General features: G+C 44.7%; 1 protein-coding gene across 1 annotated transcript in view; it reads right to left on the minus strand.

Annotated features, from left to right (window-relative positions):
* Positions 1 to 22072, minus strand: part of LOC121557876 (CD276 antigen-like) — a 112751-nt gene that overhangs the window by 66781 nt on the left and 23898 nt on the right. Inside the window, exons 2-3 of the mRNA XM_045211800.1 lie at positions 19517 to 19861; positions 18728 to 19012 (exon numbers count right to left, since the gene is read on the minus strand). Coding sequence (XP_045067735.1) covers positions 18728 to 19012; positions 19517 to 19861 — 630 coding nt within the window. The remainder of the gene's footprint in view (positions 1 to 18727; positions 19013 to 19516; positions 19862 to 22072) is intronic.

Genomic DNA, 22072 nt, shown 5'->3' on the forward strand with positions numbered 1-22072 from the left:
GTTAGTGGGTGGAAACGTCAGTCGTCTCGTCAGCTTGAATGGCGATAAAATCAGCACTCTTTACTTCCTCCAGGATGTAATCCTTAAGCACTGACAGCATACATTCCAACAGCTCGTTCTGTATCGTCTTTGACGTGCCCTTAAAAACGGTAGCTGTCTTCAGGTGCTCCTCCAGCACACTGTCGAGGAGGCAACAAAATCCACTAAGCCCCGGAAAATGCCGGGGTTGTCCGAGGAGTCAGTCTCCTCGTGTCCACGCAAGGCCAACTCAAAAGCCCCACAGAACTTCACACAATCGATAATTTTGGATAGAATGTGCCTGTTTTTATCCACCTCCTCATTGTGTTTCCTCACCGCAATCCTGTGGCCGCCATCCAGCTGCGTAGCAATGTTCACCCTTCCTAATACAGCTAGCTTTACAGAGTTGTCCATGTGTGCCCTGGTGTTCTCATGTTTCTTTACCTTCTCTGACAGGTGCTTCATATCCCTCACTCCGGTACCTGTCCATGCTGAATCTGACCCCGTCGTTTTAAAAGCAAGCACGGAAAGCAAAATAAATCATTAGCATCAGTGCACCCAGCTAGCCAAGCCTTCCTGGTGTACCAGCTACGGGAGAAGCCGCGCATATACTGCTTCCCTTTCTCGCTAGCCTGCTGTCTGATTGAGAGGTCAGGTTGATCTGGGCCCAGCTCTTTCACCCGAACTTTCTCTGACAAAGTTCTCCTCTCAAACGGATCTTGGAGGAGAGATTTCACCGAAGTTAGGGTTGGGTCTTGGAGGAGTAACGCTTGCGCTCGCCATTGTCGTCTAGTAAAAATGGCGCCACTGGAGCCCGGTCCTTATTTTATCAGGGGCGAGCTTGGGGCGATAAAATAATCGCCCTCCTTGGATTCGAATTAAAATCGCTGATTAGCTACATTTTATGTCATACATTCATATCTTAAATTAGCAATTGGCTTAACTGTTACGTAGACCCGCCTCCTCGGGGCACTTTCTGTATCGCCCAGAGCTGACGAGGCGTTTGACAGGCAGAGGAAAGGTTGCGAATATGATTTTCTATCATATCTTACACATATTACTGTGTGCATTCCATATTTCAAACACACAAATATTGACATACTGATGTTTTTATTATTATTATTATTATTTTTATTTATTTTTTATTTTATTTTTTTAAATAATTTTATTTAAGGGGGCGGCGCCCTAGCGCCCTCTATCGGCCAGCCGCCACTGGATACTAACTTAATCCACGCTAATGAAATTGGTACATTGTCAAAACAAACAAAACTCCCACTTCTTCCCTCTTTTAGTTCTCCATATCTCCCTTTCCAGACTCTAGGACCTGAGAAGGTGGTACGGCTTGTGCCAATATTCCATGTAACTCCTTTGCTGTGAAATCTTTCAGCCCCGGGAATCGCTCCGCCGCAATCACTATGATTTCTATCTTCCAGAACCTTCTCTCCACCTTGGCAGTGCCATCAATTACCATAGCTATGAATGCCACCAAGTCAAACCTTCTAATGTTTAAAATGTGAGGATCCTGCTGGTGAATGGCAACCCCTGCATCCTGCATTGGAGGTCTATCCACTACCATGGACTCTTCTGGTGCAACATTCAAACCCTGAACCCTTTTAACAGCTGCTGCATCTGAAATGCTCTGGACAACCCTGACTTAGGCCACCTCATTCTCTTTCACCCTTGTGGGGCATTCGGAAGACGTGGCTTCATGGTTCCCAGTGCAATTGCAACATGTCACATATTCATCACTTTTATAACACATAATATGATCCTTTCCACAACTTGGACATCTCGGATTCTCCCTTCTGCAAACACTTGCTACATGACCAAAAGCTTTACAGTGATCACACTGCATTGGTCTTGGGATAAATGCTCTGACTCTGTAGTTAATATAGTCCAACTGCACTTCAGTAGGGAGAGACTCCATATCCAAAGACCTGAAACGTTGTTTACTGTGTTCACTGTGTGGTGGAGAAAGCAGACACCTCTGTTGATGTTTGCTTCCCTCTAGTGGTCATGTTGGGTAAGTGCACCTCTAGTGGTCATGTTGGGTAAGTGCACCTCTAATGGTCATGTTTCATGCCTTCTAAGGTGCCTTCATTTGGTTGATTTTGAAGGCCGCGTCGATGTATCCTTCGCCGGGGAGGCTATCCCACTAATACAGTCGTGGTCAAAAGTTTTGAGAATGACACAAATACAAATTTTCACAAAGTCTGCTGCCTCAGTTTTGATGATGGCAATTTGCATATACTCCAGAATGTCATGAAGAGTGATCAGATGAATTGCAATTAATTGCAAAGTCCCTCTTTGCCATGAAAATGAACTTAATCCCCCAAAAACATTTCCACTGTATTTCAGCCCTGCCACAAAAGGACCAGCTGCCATCATGTCAGTGATTCTCTCGTTAACACAGGTGAGAGTGTTGACGAGGACAAGGCTGGAGATCACTCTGTCATGCTGATTGAGTCAGAATAACAGACTGGAAGCTTTAAAAGGAGGGTGGTGCTTGAAACCATGGTTACCTGCAAGGAAACATGTGCCGTCATCATTGCTTTTTTCACAAAAAGGGCTTCACAGGCAAGGATATTGCTGCTAGTAAGATTGCACCTAAATCAACCATTTATCGGATCATCAAGAACATCAAGGAGAGAGGTTCAATTGTTGTGAAGGCGTCAGGGCGCCCAAGAAATCCAGCAAGCGCCAGGACCGTCTCCTAAAGTTGATTCAGCTGCGTGATCGGGGCACCACCAGTGCAGAGCTTGCTAAGGAATAGCAGCAGGCAGGTGTGAGTGCATCTGCACGCACAGTGAGGCGAAGAGTTTTGGAGGATGGCCTGGTGTCAAGAAGGGTAGCAAAGAAGCCACTTCTCTCCAGGAAAAACACCAGGGACAGACTGATATTCTGCAAAAGGTACAGGGATTGGACTGCTGAGGACTCGGGTAAAGTAATTTTTTCTGATGAATCCCCTTTCCGATTGTTTGGGGCATCCGGAAAACACCTTGTCCGGAGAAGACAAGGTGAGCGCTACCATCAGTCCTGTGTCATGCCAACAGTAAAGCACCCTGAGACCATTCATGTGTGGGGTTGCTTCTCAGCCAAGGGAGTGGGCTCACTCACAATTTTGCCTAAGAACACCAATGAATAAAGAATGGTACCAACACATCCTCCGAGAGCAACTTCTCCCAACCATCCAAGAACAGTTTGGTGACGACCAATGCCTTTTCCAGCATGATGGAGCGCCTTGCCATAAGGCAAAAGTGATAACTAAGTGGCTCGGCGAACAAAACATCAACATTTTGGGTCCATGGCCAGGAAACTCTCCAGACCTTAATCCCATTGAGAACTTGTGGTCAATCCTCAAGAGGCGGGTGGACAAACAAAAACCCACATATTCTGACAAACTCCAAGCATTGATTATGCAAGAATGGGCTGCCATCAGTCAGGATGTGGCCCAGAAGTTAATTGACAGCATGCCAGGGCAGATTGCAGAGGTCTTGAAAAAGAAGGGTCAACAATGCAACAATGCAAATAATTGTCAATTGTCAATAAAAGCCTTTGACACTTATGGGATGCTTGTAATTATACTTCAGTATACCATAGTAACATCTGACAAAAATATCTCATAACACTGAAGCAGCGAACTTTGTGAAGACCAATACTTGTGTCATTCTCAAAACGTTTGACCACGACTGTACATGCACTGGAAGGTAGTTCATTAGAATCACGTTGCAGAAGAAAATGTCCCGTGGCTTCAATACCGCCCTCGTGAGGAACATTCGTGTATAACGACACAACATCAAAAGTAACTAACAAAGTATTCTCAGGGAGAGGATCAAGAGATTCAATAATAGAGATCATACTGCTGGTGTCCTTCACAAAGGACGGGAGCTGTTATGCGACTGGTCTAATAAAAAAGTCAGCAAAAGTCGATAAAGGGGCCGTTACTGCATCAATGCCCGCTACAATAGGACGCCCTGGAGGTTTTGTAACATTCTTGTGTAATTTCGGCAAATAACTTAAATACCCATCCAGGAAAGTAAAGATAGTGTTCTGAAATTGGGCAGTGGGGTCACTTCTCAGTTTCTTGTAGAAGGTGTTGTCAAGCAGTTGTCTATGATCATTTACATAAACTGTCCTGGCCATGAATACAACCGACCCACCCTTATTAGCAGGGAGGGTAAGGACTGACGTATCTGATTGTAAATCAAGCAAAGCTTGTTTTTATCCTTAGGTAAATTATGGAAAGATATGTACTCATGTTTGTTCTTCAGGAGATGAACACCATCTTTTTCAACGAGTCTGCAATATGTCTCAATAGAGTGATTGCGATTGGCTAAATAACTATTACTTCTAAAAGGAGTCGGAGTATGTGCAGGTGAGCAAGCTAAATGTTCAGATGAAATATCACGATTTGGGGAGCTAAAGTATTCCCTTAAACTGATGTTTCTAAAAAGCTAACATGTCTACCTTAACATCGAAATCTGAGTTGTAGGCACAAAAGAGAACCCTTTATTAAGCAAGGAGACATGGACAGGGCTCAATATCTTGCTTGATAAATGAAAGACACTCAGTCCCGTGGGTTCTGGGACCGTGTGAACGGTCTCCTCTGCCTCCGGTAGTCGTTTCTTCTTACCCTGTCGGCCCAGTCTATCGTTGGATTCAAAACTGCCACTGGAAGCGGATGAGCCGCTGGTTGTAGAGCGTTGGTCAGACGGGATTGGATAGAAGTAAGCAGCCTCCATCCTGCGTCTGGCATGGAGAGGAGGAGCAGTACCTCTTTTGTCAGGGTTTCTCCTGAAGTAGACTTTGTCCTCTGCCTTGTCTTTAATGAGGTGTTCAGTAAGGGTCTGGAACAAACAGACGTGACGGTCATGAGCCTTCATGTACCGAACAAGCTTTTGAGTGTTGGAGGTTCGTCTTCCTGATGTCCCTCACTTGGGGATGACTTATTTTGTTCAATGGACTGTGTTCTAATGATTCATGCACAGATACAGGAAACCAATAAGTGTTCAATGGACTGTGTTCTAATGATTCATGCACAGATACAGGAAACCAATAAGTGTTCAATGGACTGTGTTCTAATGATTCATGCACAGATACAGGAAACCAATAAGTGTTCAATGGACTGTGTTCTAATGATTCATGCACAGATACAGGAAACCAATAAGTGTTCAATGGACTGTGTTCTAATGATTCATGCACAGATACAGGAAACCAATAAGTGTTCAATGGACTGTGTTCTAATGATTCATGCACAGATACAGGAAACCAATAAGTGTTCAATGGACTGTGTTCTAATGATTCATGCACAGATACAGGAAACCAATAAGTGTTCAATGGACTGTGTTCTAATGATTCATGCACAGATACAGGAAACCAATAAGTGTTCAATGGACTGTGTTCTAATGATTCATGCACAGATACAGGAAACCAATAAGTGTTCAATGGACTGTGTTCTAATGATTCATGCACAGATACAGGAAACCAATAAGTGTTCAATGGACTGTGTTCTAATGATTCATGCACAGATACAGGAAACCAATAAGTGTTCAATGGACTGTGTTCTAATGATTCATGCACAGATACAGGAAACCAATAAGTGTTCAATGGACTGTGTTCTAATGATTCATGCACAGATACAGGGAAACCAATAAGTGTTCAATGGACTGTGTTCTAATGATTCATGCACAGATACAGGAAACCAATAAGTGTTCAATGGACTGTGTTCTAATGATTCATGCACAGATACAGGAAACCAATAAGTGTTCAATGGACTGTGTTCTAATGATTCATGCACAGATACATGAAACCAATAAGTGTTCAATGGACTGTGTTCTAATGATTCATGCACAGATACAGGAAACCAATAAGTGTTTAATGGACTGTGTTCTAATGATTCATGCACAGATACAGGAAACCAATAAGTGTTCAATGGACTGTGTTCTAATGATTCATGCACATATACAGGAAACCAATAAGTGTTCAATGGACTGTGTTCTAATGATTCATGCACAGATACAGGAAACCAATAAGTGTTCAATGGACTGTGTTCTAATGATTCATGCACAGATACAGGAAACCAATAAGTGTTCAATGGACTGTGTTCTAATGATTCATGCACAGATACAGGAAACCAATAAGTGTTCAATGGACTGTGTTCTAATGATTCATGCACAGATACAGGAAACCAATAAGTGTTCAATGGACTGTGTTCTAATGATTCATGCACAGATACAGGAAACCAATAAGTGTTCAATGGACTGTGTTCTAATGATTCATGCACAGATACAGGAAACCAATAAGTGTTCAATGGACTGTGTTCTAATGATTCATGCACAGATACAGGAAACCAATAAGTGTTCAATGGACTGTGTTCTAATGATTCATGCACAGATACAGGAAACCAATAAGTGTTCAATGGACTGTGTTCTAATGATTCATGCACAGATACAGGAAACCAATAAGTGTTCAATGGACTGTGTTCTAATGATTCATGCACAGATACAGGAAACCAATAAGTGTTCAATGGACTGTGTTCTAATGATTCATGCACAGATACAGGAAACCAATAAGTGTTCAATGGACTGTGTTCTAATGATTCATGCACAGATACAGGAAACCAATAAGTGTTCAATGGACTGTGTTCTAATGATTCATGCACAGATACAGGAAACCAATAAGTGTTCAATGGACTGTGTTCTAATGATTCATGCACAGATACAGGAAACCAATAAGTGTTCAATGGACTGTGTTCTAATGATTCATGCACAGATACAGGAAACCAATAAGTGTTCAATGGACTGTGTTCTAATGATTCATGCACAGATACAGGAAACCAATAAGTGTTCAATGGACTGTGTTCTAATGATTAATAATAAAAAAAAAAATAATAATAATAAAAACATAAAATAAAAAACAACAATATATATATAAAACAAACGAAAATAAAAAATCTACTCTAAAAAAATTAAATAATAATACAAAAATAATACCACAAAAAAATAATACAAAATAATAATAATTGTAAAGTGGTTGTCCCACTGGCTATCATAAGGTGAATGCACCAATTTATAAGTCGCTCTGGATAAGAGCGTCTGCCGGAGCGGCAGGTAGCTTAGTGGTTGAGAGCGTTGTGCCAGTAACCGAAAGGTCGCTGGTTCTAATCCCCAAGCCGACTAGGTGAAAAATCTGTCAATGTGCCCTTGAGCAAGGCACTTAACCCTAATTGCTCCTGTAAGTCGCTCTGGATAAGAGCGTCTGCTAAATGACAAAAATAAACAAAATAAATAAAATAAAATATTCTGAAGAATGACAAGTGCTGATTTCTCCCCATGGTTCTGGTTTTGAGGCTTGGGCAGGCTGCAGTTCATCTGTCTAATCCCCTGCATGGAGAAATACATTTAATGTATATTCCTGTTTGATATGCGTGCATATAATTACATTGGACATGTTTTCCTTTGTAATATGACAGTGTTCGTTTTGTATCCAATGCATTCAGCTTACATTAGGACGAAGCAGTGGAGTCCGGTCTTGAGACCACATACAGTGGGGAAAAAAAGTATTTAGTGTGATTTAGTGTTTATTTACAATGTGATTTTCTGGATTTTTTTTCTCATTTTGTCTGTCATAGTTGACGTGTACCTATGATGAAAATTACAGGCCTCTCTCATCTTAAGTGGGAGAACTTGCACAATTGGTGGCTGACTAAATACTTTTTTTCCCCACAGTAAGTGTCTCGGTCTTGTCTCGGCGTCTGATAAATTTGTTTCCATCTGTCCAATAGTATTTCTCATCCAATTTCACCTAATTCTACTCATTCATGATATTGTTTGACTATTTTGGGAGGTGATGATTTACAGTCGACTCCTGATAAGAGTTCAAATACATTTTTACCTTACCTCATTATTAGATGGCCTGCAAAAAAAAAACATTTACACACTGAAAAAATGAGCGTGGACCAGAATGAGGCGCTCTCCTCTCTATATATAGTTCCTGCACTGAGGAATACCATCTTCAGAGAATGTTGTGATAATTTATCTGCAGATAATCGATGACTGGAGCTCAAAAAGCAACAGTGACAGTAAACAAACCATGGAGCCAAATTAAAGTTTCTTTCGCATTCTTTATTTTGACAGGAAGTCAGTGCGGAGACAGGTCTCTTTTCCAGGGGAGCCCCGTATAGCACCAAACTACACATTCATATACACATTAAAATAAACGTAATTATACACTACAATACATGAAAAACAAAACACAATCATAAAAAATTAATAAAAAATACATTATTCAGTAACAAGGTCCAAACGCGAGGAAGCTGCACTTTGATAAAACAGTACCACCATAATCAAGAACAGCTAGAAAGGCTGACTGCAAAATATGCGATTCGGTTTCTGACCTTCACAAAAAGGAGCTGTTAACTATTGTGCTTAAACTCCGTTTGTAACTGAATTTGTAAAACGATGCCACTCGCGCAATTAAGAAATAAAGAAGGAGTAAAGAAATAAAGTGGTGGAAAAAGTATCCAAACATCATACTTGAGTAAAAGTAAAGATACTTTAATAGAAAATGACTCTAGTAAAAGTGACCCAGTAAAATACTACTTCAGTAAATGTCAAAGTATTTGGTTTTAAATATACTGAAGTATCAAAAGTAAAAGTATTAATGTAATGCGTACTTGTGTGTGGCAGTCGAAATGTATGGAGTAAAAAGTACATTATTTTCTTTAGGAATGTGGTGAAGTAAAAGTAGTCTAAAATATAAATAGTAAAGTACAGACACCCCCCCAAAAAACTACTTAAGTAGTACTTTAAATTATTTTTACCGAAGTACTTTACACCACTGGAAATATAAATGGAAGAAAATACATAGACTATTGTTCTATGGAGTGTTCTGATTTTGTTTTAATAATATTACGTCAAAAATAGTAGCACTGGAAAGTTCCATCCTGAGTGATAAAGTAGAGGCTTTGAATGACTTTACCAGCAGCTACAGTAAGCTACACACTGCTGTCTGAGTTAAAGCTGCTGTGGTGACTTTACCAGCAGCTACAGTAAGCTACACACTGCTGTCTGAGTTAAAGCTGCTGTGGTGACTTTACCAGCAGCTACAGTAAGCTACACACTGCTGTCTGAGTTAAAGCTGCTGTGGTGACTTTACCAGCAGCTACAGTAAGCTACACACTGCTGTCTGAGTTAAAGCTGCTGTGGTGACTTTACCAGCAGCTACAGTAAGCTACACACTGCCGTCTGAGTTAAAGCTGCTGTGGTGACTTTACCAGCAGCTACAGTAAGCTACACACTGCTGTCTGAGTTAAAGCTGCTGTGGTGACTTTACCAGCAGCTACAGTAAGCTACACACTGCCGCCTGAGTTAAAGCTGCTGTGGTGACTTTACCAGCAGCTACAGTAAGCTACACACTGCTGTCTGAGTTAAAGCTGCTGTGGTGACTTTACCAGCAGCTACAGTAAGCTACACACTGCTGTCTGAGTTAAAGCTGCTGTGGTGACTTTACCAGCAGCTACAGTAAGCTACACACTGCTGTCTGAGTTAAAGCTGCTGTGGTGACTTTACCAGCAGCTACAGTAAGCTACACACTGCTGTCTGAGTTAAAGCTGCTGTGGTGACTTTACCAGCAGCTACAGTAAGCTACACACTGCTGTCTGAGTTAAAGCTGCTGTGATGCGCATTATCCACTTTAATTCCCTGAACATCAACAATCATGCATGTCAGTGCATACAGCATAACAGAGAAAATTAAATCTACCTTAAATATATGTATTCAGACCACTTGACTTTTTCCACATTTTGTTACGTTACAGCCTTATTCTAAAATTGATTAAATCGTTTTTTTTCAACATTATCAATCCACACACAAAATGTTAGCAAATGTACTAAACATTTAAAAAAATGACAGCGATTACAGCCTCGAGTCTTCTTGGGTATGACGCTACAAGCTTGACACACCTGTATTTGGGAAGTTTCTCCCATTCTTCTCTGCAGAACCTCTCAAGCTCTGTCAGGTTGGATGGGGAGCGTCGCTGTACAGCTATTTTCAGGTCTCTCCAGAGATGTTCAATCGGGTTCAGGTCCGGGCTCTGACTGGGCCACTCAAGGACATTCAGAGACTTGTCCTGAAGCCAATCCTGCGTTGTCTTGGCTGTGTGTGTAGGGTCGTTGTCCTGTTGGTAGGTGAACCTTTGCCCGTCAGAGATCCTGAGCGCTCTGGAGCAGGTTTTCATCAAGGATCTCTGTGTACTTCATCAAGGAACTCTTTGCTCTGTTCATCTTTCCCTCGATCCTGACTAGTCTCCCAGTCGCTGAAAAACATCTCCACAGCATGAAGCTGCCACCACCATGCTTCACCATACGGATGCCAGGTTTCCACCAGCCGTGACGCTTGGCATTCAGGCCAAAGAGTTACATCTTGGTTTCATCAGACCAGAGAATCTTGTTTCTCATGGTCTGAGTCCTTTAGGTGCCTTTTGGAAAACTCCAAGCGGGCTGTCATGTGCCTTTTACTGAGAAGTGGCTTCCGTCTGGACACTCTACCATAAAGGCCTGATTGGTGGAGTCCAGCAGAGATGGTTGTCCTTCTGGAAGGTTCTCCCATCTCCACAGAGAAACTCTGGCGCTCTGTCAGTGTACCATCGGGTTCTTGGTCACCTCCCTGACCAAGGCCCTTCTCCCAGATTGCTCAGTTTGGCTTGGCGGCCAGATCTAGGAAGAGTCTTGGTGGTTCCAAACTTCTTCCATTTAAGAATGATGGAGGCCACTGTGTTCTTGGGGACCTTCAATGCTGCAGACATTTTTTGGTACCCTTCCCCAGATCTGGGTCTGAATACTTATGTAAATAAGGTATTTCAGTTTTTATTTTTAATACATTTGCTAAAGATTCTAAAAACCTGTTTTCGCTTCGTCAATATGGGGTATTGTGTGTAGATTGATGAGGATTTTTATTTATTTAATCCATTTTAGAATAAGGCTGTAATGTAACAAAATGTGGAAAAAGGGAAGGGGTGTGAATACTTTCCGAAGGCACTGTATCTAAACCGGCACCTCTATCACCCCCACCAGTTGGTGGCGCTCTTTTTCACGCTGATTTTCAAAACGACTTCTCCGGAAATCCGTTGCAGTGACAGAGACTCTAGGGAGTGTATCCACCATCTCTTCATGGGAACTCAAACACTACAGACCCGTTGTCCTCACGTCTCCCGTCTCCTCCGAAAGGTCCAAAATCATTACTCTCTAACCCAGTCAATGGAGGCTGGTAGGAGGAGCTATAGGAGGACAGGCTCATTGTAATGGCTGAAATGGAATCAATGGAACTGAGTCAAACATGTGGTTTCCATATGTTAGATACTGTTCCATTGTTTCCCAAAATAAAAATGTGCACCCCTTTGGGTCCCCAGGACCAAGATTGAGAAACACTAACCCTCACCAACTCAACCCAACTGCAGATTACAGGCTAGTCTACCTTTAAGGCAAAGTTACAGGATAGAGCACCTGGTGATTTTGGCAGGGAAGTTACAATGCCCCTCTTTGGCACAGTGAGAGGTCATCGTGACCCCAGAGACAAATCTTAGCACCTGAGAAGACCCTGATCAGAATATCCCTTCAGCAACTCCCTACGCGTGACCTCTGCCGCGACCCCGGCAATTCAAAACAGTCTCCCTCTTTCCAACTCAGCCAGGCTTTGATTGCTTCTGTACGCAATAACTGGTGCTTTTACTATTAAAATGCATTGTCCCTGTCAAATAAATGAATAAATCAGCACATACTACTGACTACCTAAGCGACACCAAAGATGGCGGATGCAACAACAAATGCTGACGACATAGTGCTATATATGGAGCGGTAGGCAGACTAGTGGTTAAGCGCATGGGGCCAGTAACCAAAAGGTTGCTGGTTCCAATCCCTGAGCCACCTAGGTGAAAAATCTGTCGGTGCCCTTGAGCAAGGCACTTAACCCTAGTCGCTCTGGATATGAGCTTCTGCTAAATGACTAACATGTAAATATAGCGATGCATAGTTCTATATAGTCATAGTCAAGCATGGTCCTTGGTAGCGCATGTAACTCCAAGATAGTGGGTTTGATTCCTGGGACCGTCCATACATGTCTGCTAAATGGCATATAATACTATTATTATAAATTAGATCATTTCACATCTTTTACAATCTTTTAAACCTCTGGCAGACTGGGTTCACTGGCCTCATCTTCCTCATTCTTCGTTGTCTCCTTGTTCTTCATTAAGGGTTCTGCATTACTGACGTCCAAGGTTCCTGTTTAAATGGATGAGAGACAGGACTAGAACAGAACCGTCTAACACATCACATGAACACAGTCAACTAAGTATGTGTTTCACATCCCTGGACTGGTGAAATCTACTATGTAGTCAAGTCCTCTGTTCAACCTATTGACCATGTAGACCAGTGGTCACCAACCTTTTCTGAGTCAAGATCACTTTGAGTGAAAAAGCAAGCCGAGATCTACCCCTCAGATTCTCTTTTAAACATGACTGAAAAAACATAAGCAACATTAACCAATTAAAAACTGTTCTGTAGCAATGAGGTTTGTGCAGTAGGCTATAAGTCCAATACATTATCACTGCATATTGGCTATGCTTGGATTTCCCTGCCAATCTTGTTCTTCTCAGACCACTTAGAAATTATATTTTATAAAATGTGTTATATGATCACACTGATAATAGATCATGTGTTGTATTATTTGTGAGGCACAGCTAAGTGAGAATAATAATTAGCTTTTATTTTTACTGAACTGATGACCTTCATCGATGGTCAGAAGGAGGAGTCAGGGGAGGGAGAGAGCAGTGGTGAGGCTGCCTCTCACCCGACTCACTGTCCCTCCACCCTCCTTCCCTCTGCTGAGAAAAGGACAGTCTTCCAGCTGATGGCGAAACTCAAGTCGCACTAAGTGTTGACAGTGTTTGTTTAGTCTCTCTCTAGTCTTGGTTTTAAACGTTTTGAAATCTCACAGTATCAACTTTGCTGTATTCGTTGAGTCTCTCTCTAGTCATGGTTTTAAACGTTTTGAAATCTCACAGCATCAACTTTGCTGTGCGTTAGAGGCTTTGTTCTATATCGTGGAGCTCCGCCCCATAGGGGAGCTCTGCTCCTAATGGTTTACCCTCTGCCCTAAGGCAGCAACAGCCTGAAGCAAAATTATGCACACACCTGCAGCCAATGGGAGCACAGGTGTCCCTATAAGAGGGGACGCTTCCCCTCAATCAGCCTCCCATTATCTTCAGCGACTGGACGACTAGACTGAAGAAGCCAAGAAGTAAGAAGACTCAGGAAGAAATCGCCGTCGATGAGCCAGCCATCGACGTCTTCTAAAATGAGCACGCCAGGAGATTTTCCACCCCCCAAAAGCCCTTTTCAGGGCTCAGTGCCGATGCTCCTCCATGGCATCTGCGGACCCCCCACGACCTTTGTTTCGTGTGTTTGGGGCCGCAGCATGCCAAGGAAGGGACCGGCAATCCCCTAATTGCGCCTCCTGCGCCCTCCTTCCTATGAAGGAGAGGAAGCAGCGTTGGGCGTTTTTTAGGGAGGATATCCCCCTAAAGGATGTACTGTCTCTTCTCGCCTCTGCTTCAGAGGCGTCGTCGGACAGTGCTGGCTCAGGGGATGACAAGGAGAGAGACGCAGAGATGGATGTTCCAATGGAACAATCCGACCCTCTGGCGCCAACCTTCAAGACCCCCTTCCCTATGGGGAGTGTGAGATCTGAAGGCTCCTTGTGCGATGATGACACGGGCTCTGTTACGTCAGCAGCCCTGTCCTTCGCAGCGGCCTCTCTGCGTGCAGACTTTCCCGAACTCATTGAGAGAGCCGCCAACCGACTCGAGATAGCGCTGCCCCCTGCTCCCCCCCCCTGTGGAGGTCGACATGATGGAGGGCGGCCCCTACTCTAGACCGAGGAAGGCAGCTGAGCCGATGGCTCCTGCTATGCCTTCCCTCGGAAAATATGTTGAGGGCTCGTGGGATACACCCCTGGCGGCGCGTTCGCCGGCCAAAGTGTACACCCCATTCACGAGAGTGGCTGGACGTGAGTGGGCTGCCAAGGGAATCCCTAGGCTCGAGAGCGCCATGGCGGCGTATCTAGTTCCGGGTTCGAGTCCCTGGGCGGCCTCCAAGAAAGCCACCTTGCCAGCACAAAAGGACAGACTCACAGCACAGCTGGCTGAGAAGTCTTTTACGCTGGGAGCCCAGGCTGTGTCAGCGGCTAATAACATTGCCCTCCTCGCAGCCTCCCTATCCCGTCTAACAACGGGTAGGTCTGAGTTGACCAGCGAGGAGATTGAAGAGGCGTCCAGGATTTCTGGCGCTATTCTTCATTTGACACAAGCGTCAGCGATATGCGTAGGCCGGTCCATGGCCACCTCGGTGGTCATGGAACGTCACCTCTGGCTGTCAATGACAGCCATGAAGGAGACGGACAGAGCCTCGCTACTAAACGCTCCAGTCTCTAGGGAGGGCCTCTTTGGGGTCGCCGTTAAGGAGGCGACGGAACGTTTTGGTAAGCTTGACGAAGAGAGAAAGCACCATTGGCAGGCAAGTTTAGCAGGGCCTCAACTAACCCGTCAACCTCTAACGCCCCTAGTAGAACTACAGGGAGGCGATGGGCCAGGCAACAGGCGCCTACCACCGACAGCAGGCGAGCGGGCTCGGCCCCTCCAGCGACGACGGTGGTGGCGACGATTCCGCCGGCGAGAGAGGTCGTCACAAAACCGTCCTGGCAACACCAGAAGGTCAGCCAGAAACGACGAGCGCCAATGACGGGGACGAGGGGGAGAGGACGGATGACGGCTCGGCGCTGGACGCGACAGAGCCCACTGTTCCCCCCCACCCTATTGTTCAGGGCATGGAGGGAAATGTTTATTGTTGTTATGTGAATAAAGAGCTGGCTCTCACTGACTGTCACAAAAGAGCCTTTCTTCCATGACACATTGCAGAGTACTTCACGTCCTATGAATTTCTCTCACCATCCTGAGTGTAGCTCAACCCACCGAAGGTGCGTAGTTGAACACACTCAGGAGAGGAAGGAGAAAAAGGTAGCAAGGCGTAGCCTTAGCTCACCTGATAAGGACCTCTTACTACAGACTCCTAGGAGCTCTGTAGTAAAGGTCTCACACAGCAGGCAGCTGTCTCAGTCTAAATATGACATGAAGACGCAGCCGCTAGCTGGGAATGACGCCTTGCTTCAGGCTAACGCCTCAGCCAGCGCAGTTCAGACCCGTGCGACGTTCACGGAGGGCCGGAATACTAGAGTTACAGGTGTAACCAATGTATGGGCGCCCCCGGTTAATTCAGAACGTAACAATGCCCACTACTCTGAGTGCAGCTCACCACACCTAGAGTGTGCTGTTGAGCAGCCTCATGAGACCAGTAAAAAAGAGGTATTGTGGCGCCACCTTGTGGTACCAGTTAGAGACCACACTTTCCAGACTGTTGAGTACTGCAGTGGACGGATCTCATGGCAAGCAGCAGTCTCAGTCAGACAATGACATGATGACGCAATTGCTATCCGGGGAGGGCGCTCTGTCTCAGGTTAATACCTCAGTCAGTGCAGCTCAAAACCGTGCTGCGTTCACGGAGGGCCGGAATACTAGAGTTACAGACGTAACTGACGTATCAAGGCCTCCGATTCTCTCAGAACGAGCTGATGTTTCCTCTCCCTTTCGAGGGGGGCCCGCCTTGGGCTATTCCACCAACCCAGTGCTGGGGAATAGCGGCGGCGAGGGCCATAGAGGAATACAGGTCCTTCCTACTGGATGCACCACAGCCTCGTGCGCGCCCGCTTTCTCTGCATTGCTGGCAGTGGCAACGAAGCTGTACCCTCTCACGCTGGCTAGAACAGACGTTGCAGAAGGGTTATGCCCCTCCAATTCCATCGAACCCCACCCCCGTTCAGGGGAGTGGTGGAGACGGTGATGAAAACGCCGGACAAAGTGGCCGCTCTGATGTCAGAGATTACGGAACTTTTGGTGAAGGAGGCGGTCACAGTAGTTCCCCGGGAGCAAAGGAACAAAGGGCTATATTCGCCTTATTTCCTAGTGCCCAAAAAGACGGGGGGAGTGAGGCCGATTTTGGATTTACGCACTCTCAACGAGAGCATAACCAAACCAAATAATGGCGATCTGAGCAGAGCGGTGTTACGTCCTAACACGGCGTTTGTGCCGAAGGTTATTAGCAGTGCATATAGATCACAGACCGTGGAGTTGTGGGCTTTTTCTCCCCCTCCTCATGGGGAGAGGAGTGAGGAAAAGCTTCATTGTCTGTGCCCAGTGCGCGCTTTGGCGTGTTACGTTGAGCGCACAGTAGCGATTAGGTCATCGCCTCAGCTGTTTGTGTGTCACGGTGCGGCTGCATTAGGTAGACCACTTTCAAAACAGCGATTGTCTCATTGGCTTTGTGAAGGTATTGAGACAGCTTACGAGGCAGCGGGGCGACAACTGCCTCAGGGTATCAGAGCTCACTCCACTCGTGGAGTAGCAGCTTCTACTGCCCTCTTCAGAGGAACAGGGGTAGAGGATATTTGTAGAGCGGCGTCATGGTCGACACCGTCTCCATTTATCCGTTTCTATCTCTTAGATATGTCTTCTAACTCTTTGGCTCGATCTGTACTCAGCGTGGCTGAAAGGAGATCTTGAGCAAGAAAGAGAGGGAAAAAGCAGGACTGTGGACATGGGTGTCCATCAGGTCCGCTTTGGTTAGGAAGACATTCTGTTTCTATCTATTAGATATGCCTTCTAACTCTGTGGCTCGATCTGTACTCAGCGTGGCTGAAAGGAGATCTTGAGCAGGAAGGAGAGGAAAAAAGCAGGACTGTGGACATTGGTGTTCATCAGGTCCGCTTTGGTTAGGAAGACATATTCTGGACAGATATGTTTTCTAACTCTTTGGCTCGGTCTGTACTCAGCTAAACTGAAAGGAGATTTTGAGCCAGGAAGAGAGGATAAAGCAGGACTATGGGCAGGTTCCCATCAGATCCGCTTTGGTTAGGAAAACATGTTTTTTGATAGATAGGCTTTCTATTTCTCTGGCTCGATTGTACTCAGCATAGCTGAAGGGGAATCTTGAGCTAGAAGAGAGAGAAGCAGGACGATGGACACAGGTTTCTATCAGGTCCGCTTTGGATGGAAAGCATATCTTGTGGCATGTCTCTTGACTGACAGGGTCAGTATAGTAGACATGTATTGAATTGACAGAATGTGAGGTCATCTATCTGATTGTTCAGTTTAGTATGACTTATATTTTGTTCCTGCCTACTAATCTCTGGGATTCCATTGAGTGAGTGAGGTCTACTGTGTACATAATGTAGAGTGACATTTGGTGTCATTCCATTAGTGGTCGGTGGTGTTTTCACAGGATATTGAGGCACATCTATCTGCTAGTACAGATTAGTGTAGCTTCTATTCTGGTGATCTGCCCACTAGTCATTGGCATTGCCATTGAACTAGGTGGGGCGGGTCTTTAACCGATGACGCGGTATATTGTGACGCCCGTAGTGGTTTTTAGTTGCAGTACTGCGGGAATTGGTTGCGGCCATTGCTAGGCTTGACCTTTTCATTTTTTAAATGGGAAGTGTTAGGCTCGGCAGGGAGTACATTTTGGAGCGCTACGCTCCGCCTTAAACCACTAGGAGCAGAGCTCCCCTATGGGGCGGAGCTCCACGATATAGAATCTTCGAGCCATAGGTTTAAAACGATTAGTTACCGGAGTGTAACTCCAGTTCTATGAGTGGAGCGGAGCCCCATAGGGGAGCTCTGCTCCTAGTGGTTTACCCTCTGCCCTAAGGCAGCAACAGCCTGAAGCAAAATTATGCACACACCTGCCAGCCAATGGGAGCACAGGTGTCCCTATAAGAGGGGACGCTTCCCCTCAATCAGCCTCCCGAGATATTATCTTCAGCGAGACTAGAGAGGGTCGGCAGGGCCTTAAGTCCTATGGGGCTCCGCTCCACTCATAGAACTGGAGTTACACTCCGGTAACTAATCGTTTTAAACCTATGGCTCGAAGATACTGTGCAGACACGGTGATCTGAGCTATCTGATTGGCCAGTGGTCGGCCTATAGGAGGACTTGATTTGCTCTCTGGACCTGCCGGGTAGGCGGAGTTCTACCTTCAGACAAATGAAATGGGAACACGTTTCCTTCCCGGCACCAGGGCTGCTGAATCAAGTGGACCTACTGCAAACAGCACCAAAAAATTAAAATAAATAGGAACACAAGGCTTTATCGTTGGGTTTTTTACAGAAATGTTTGGTGATCGACTAGGAATGTCTTGGAGATGGAGCAGTCAATCGCGATCGACCGGTTGGTGACCACTGATGTAGACAGACATGAATTACCTCTCTCTTTAGGTTGTTTTATATAGCGCAATTAGACCTCCACCAGATAACACTACCACACCAGGAAGTAACTCCCATGACTTACGTTTCTCCATGCTGATGGTCAATATCCCTTTTCTTATCAACAGGTAGAGACCTCCAACTCCAACAAGAGCTGTGACTCCAGCTGCAACAAGACCTGTCAGCCACAAGGACTGGCACTGCGTAGGAAACATTTGATCTGAAACACAGGATGTAGAATTATTACAATACCTAATGCGTATTACACCTGAAATGACTTAAACAACAGGACATTTTTTACCGATAGTGCCTTCTTTCAAATATCCAAAACAGACCCTCACCTGGAATATGAACCCGTCTCTCCTTCATGTGTTTGATCTCCGGCTGTTGAACCCGACACGTGAACGTGTTGTTGTCCGTTTTCGGGACGTTGACATGGCTTGTCACAGTGTAGCTGCCTTCACGGTCTCTGGATGTCTCTGGAGGTCCAGCAGCAGGGAGGACACGTCCATGAACGTCACACCACTCCATGACAGGCTCTGGGTAGCAGCCTTCAGCCTCACAGCGCAGGACCACCTCATCACCTTTGATTCCTTCAATGGAGATTACTGGTCGAGACGCTGCACCTATAGAGATACAGAGATATACCACGGCTCTCAGCCAATCAGTATTCAGGGCTCAAACCACCTTGTTTATAATGTTATACCACGGGTATGACAATAAAATAATTACGTTGGTAACCAGTTTATAATAGCAATAAGGCAACTCAGGGTTTGTGGTATATGGCCAATATACCACGGCTAATGGCTATATCCAGGTTGCGTCGTGCATAAGAACAGACCTTAGCCGTGGTATATTGGCCATATGACACACCCCCTCGTGACTTATTGCTTAAATATAATTAGGATTTGCTGATACTTATGGACCTTAAAATTCAAAAAGTAACTTCCAATGACTCACAGCATTGTACATTGAATTAGCTGGGGTTATCACACTATTAAGGTTAGCATGTAGGCTAACCAATCTAACTAATACTCATCAGGCAATGGACTTGACATTGAACTCACCCTTGATTTCATGTGATCTGTCTCTTAAGGGGGATTGGGTGGTCAGCAGGTGTGTTGACTCACCAACAATGAGTTGAATGGTGGTTTTCTGGTGGTCCAACAGTGGAATGTAACAGGTGTAGTTTCCAGCATCAGAGAGTTCCACTCTGGTCAGCTTTAAACCAGCGTTGCCTTCCTCTAGTTCTTCTTTAAACAGTGACGTCCTTCCCCCGAATGATGGATTCTGGAGCGCAAGGTCGTCCTTCTCATCTCTGTAAAGATGCACCTCTTTTGGTTTTAGGTCAGGTCTCTGCCATTCTACTGTCTGATACACAGCGCTAACGGTGGGTCTCAGGGTGCAGGGCAGGATGACGTCGTCGCCAACTAAGGCCACAATGGGCTCAGCAGAACCAGCAACCTGAACTGTCCCTGAGAAGAAACAGATTACAGAGTGATATACTTTGAGACAAAGCAAGATACAGGCCTACTGAATGATGAGCAGGTTGACAGTGACTCCCACACTAAAACCATCTCATTAATAGTAGGGATCAGATAGAATAATCGGTTTATCGATTAGTTGATCGAGGGTGTTTGAATCAATCCCAGATACGGAAAAGGCTGCATTTCCCACAGACAGCTGATCTCTCTTTAGTGAGAGCTTTATACAAGGGAACCTCAGGAGCCACGTTTTAAAGGTCCAATGCAGACGTTTTTAGCTCATTATCAAATCATTTCTGGGTAACAATGAAGTACCTTACTGTGATGTTGACCATTTGAATTGAAAACAAAGTTTTTAAAAAATAGAATCTTAGCAAAGAGAATTTCTCAAGCAAGAATGTATCTAGGACTGTCTGGGAGTGGTCTGAGTGGGGAGGGGGAAACTGAAAACTAGCTGTTATTGGCAGAGAGGTTTGGAACTCTTTCTTATTGGTCTATTAACTAATTTACCGCAAGGTGATGTCACCATGGAATTGACATTTTGACATTTTAGTCATTTAGCAGACGCTCTTATCCAGAGCGACTTACAGTTAGTGAATACATTTTTTAATTTTTTTATTTTATTATTATTTTTATACTGGCCCCCCGTGGAAATCAAACCCACAACCCTGGCGTTGCAAACGCCATGCTCTATCAACTGAGCTACATCCCTGCCGGCCATTCCCTCCCCTACCCTGGACGACGCTGGGCCAATTGTGCGCCGCCCATGAGTCTCCCGGTCGCGGCCGGCTGCGACAGAGCCTGGATTCGAACCAGGATCTCTAGTGGCACAGTTTGCACTGCGATGCAGTGCCTTAGACCACTGCGCCACTCAGGAGGCTATTTGGCACAGGAATCACAAAACTCCATCCCACCAAAACAGGCTGAAATTTCAGCCAGTCTTTTCAAACAGCTCTTACACTAAAAGGGCATTATCATCATTTACACAATTTCACAGTATTATTCCAACCTCAGTGTGGAAATCAAACACAGGAAAATCACATTTTTGACTGCACTGGGCCTTTAATAGCTCTCCTGAACGGTTACCTGCAGACATTTGTTAAAAGCGGCAATCAGCCATTGAAACAATAACGAAGCCTATTTCCTATTTCCTGTTTCGGTAAGAAACTGAAGGAGGGGACTGAAGAAATGTAACCACTCTCAAGTTAATAGACAGAGCTATGGGTGCAACAACTGACCATCCATGACATCAAAATGTTACACCTGCAAATCTGTGTACACGACAAGTAAACTTTGATTTGGCCCCGGTTTCCTAGAAGTATCTTAAGGCTAAGTTTATCGTTAGAGCCATAGGATCCTATCCGATGCTTTTGGGAAACCGGGCCCTGTTCCATTCTATAGATGCTGTGTATAAGAAAGTTTAAGAAAGTGTAAGAAAGTAACGTCACAACCGCAAAATCCACATTAGTACTAGCTAGCAAACGTACTTACCGCCTGTGTCACTTGATGTTGATGATATAGTAATGATGTACATTAACATTGTACACAACCAGCAGGGCAAAGAAGTCTTCATATTGACCGGTTAAGCGTCCAACGTTATGGTGCTCCGGTTAAAGACACAAGAGGCAGGATCAGGCAGGAAACATTGTAGTGACGTGACTCTGCTGACCTGGTTCCCCAGAGTTTATAGAAACCCACACACGCTGGAAACATCTCGTGATACAAGCAGCATTTCACCGCCCGCCCCTCCCCTCCAATGACTGTAAATGAACAGTGTTGCCTATGGAGGACTAAAAGTGCCACAATTAAATAAATAAATACACCATTAAATAATTACTTAAATGTGTCATTAATTAATTAAAATTAGAATTAAATACATAAATGTGTTATTAAATGTGTCATTAATTAATTCAAATACCGATTCATTTTATGTAAAATACATATATAATTATTTCACTATTTACATTTACATTTCATGGTCCTGCGTTGGAGTGATTCATGAATTACTTAAAACTGTCAAACTGACCCATCAAAGTCAGTGGGCGGGGCTAACGCGAATCTAGTCTGATCCATTGCTTTGGTCTGAAGTAGAGTAGGCCAACCTGGATAGAGACAATGGAGGATCTCCGTGAACTTTCCAGGGAGTTGGTTAGAGACATTTTAAACTTAGCAGAGGATGTAGAAGCAGGACCTGCTGACCCA

Source organism: Coregonus clupeaformis, chromosome 39 (assembly GCF_020615455.1).
Source record: "Coregonus clupeaformis isolate EN_2021a chromosome 39, ASM2061545v1, whole genome shotgun sequence".
Taxonomy (NCBI): domain Eukaryota; kingdom Metazoa; phylum Chordata; class Actinopteri; order Salmoniformes; family Salmonidae; genus Coregonus; species Coregonus clupeaformis.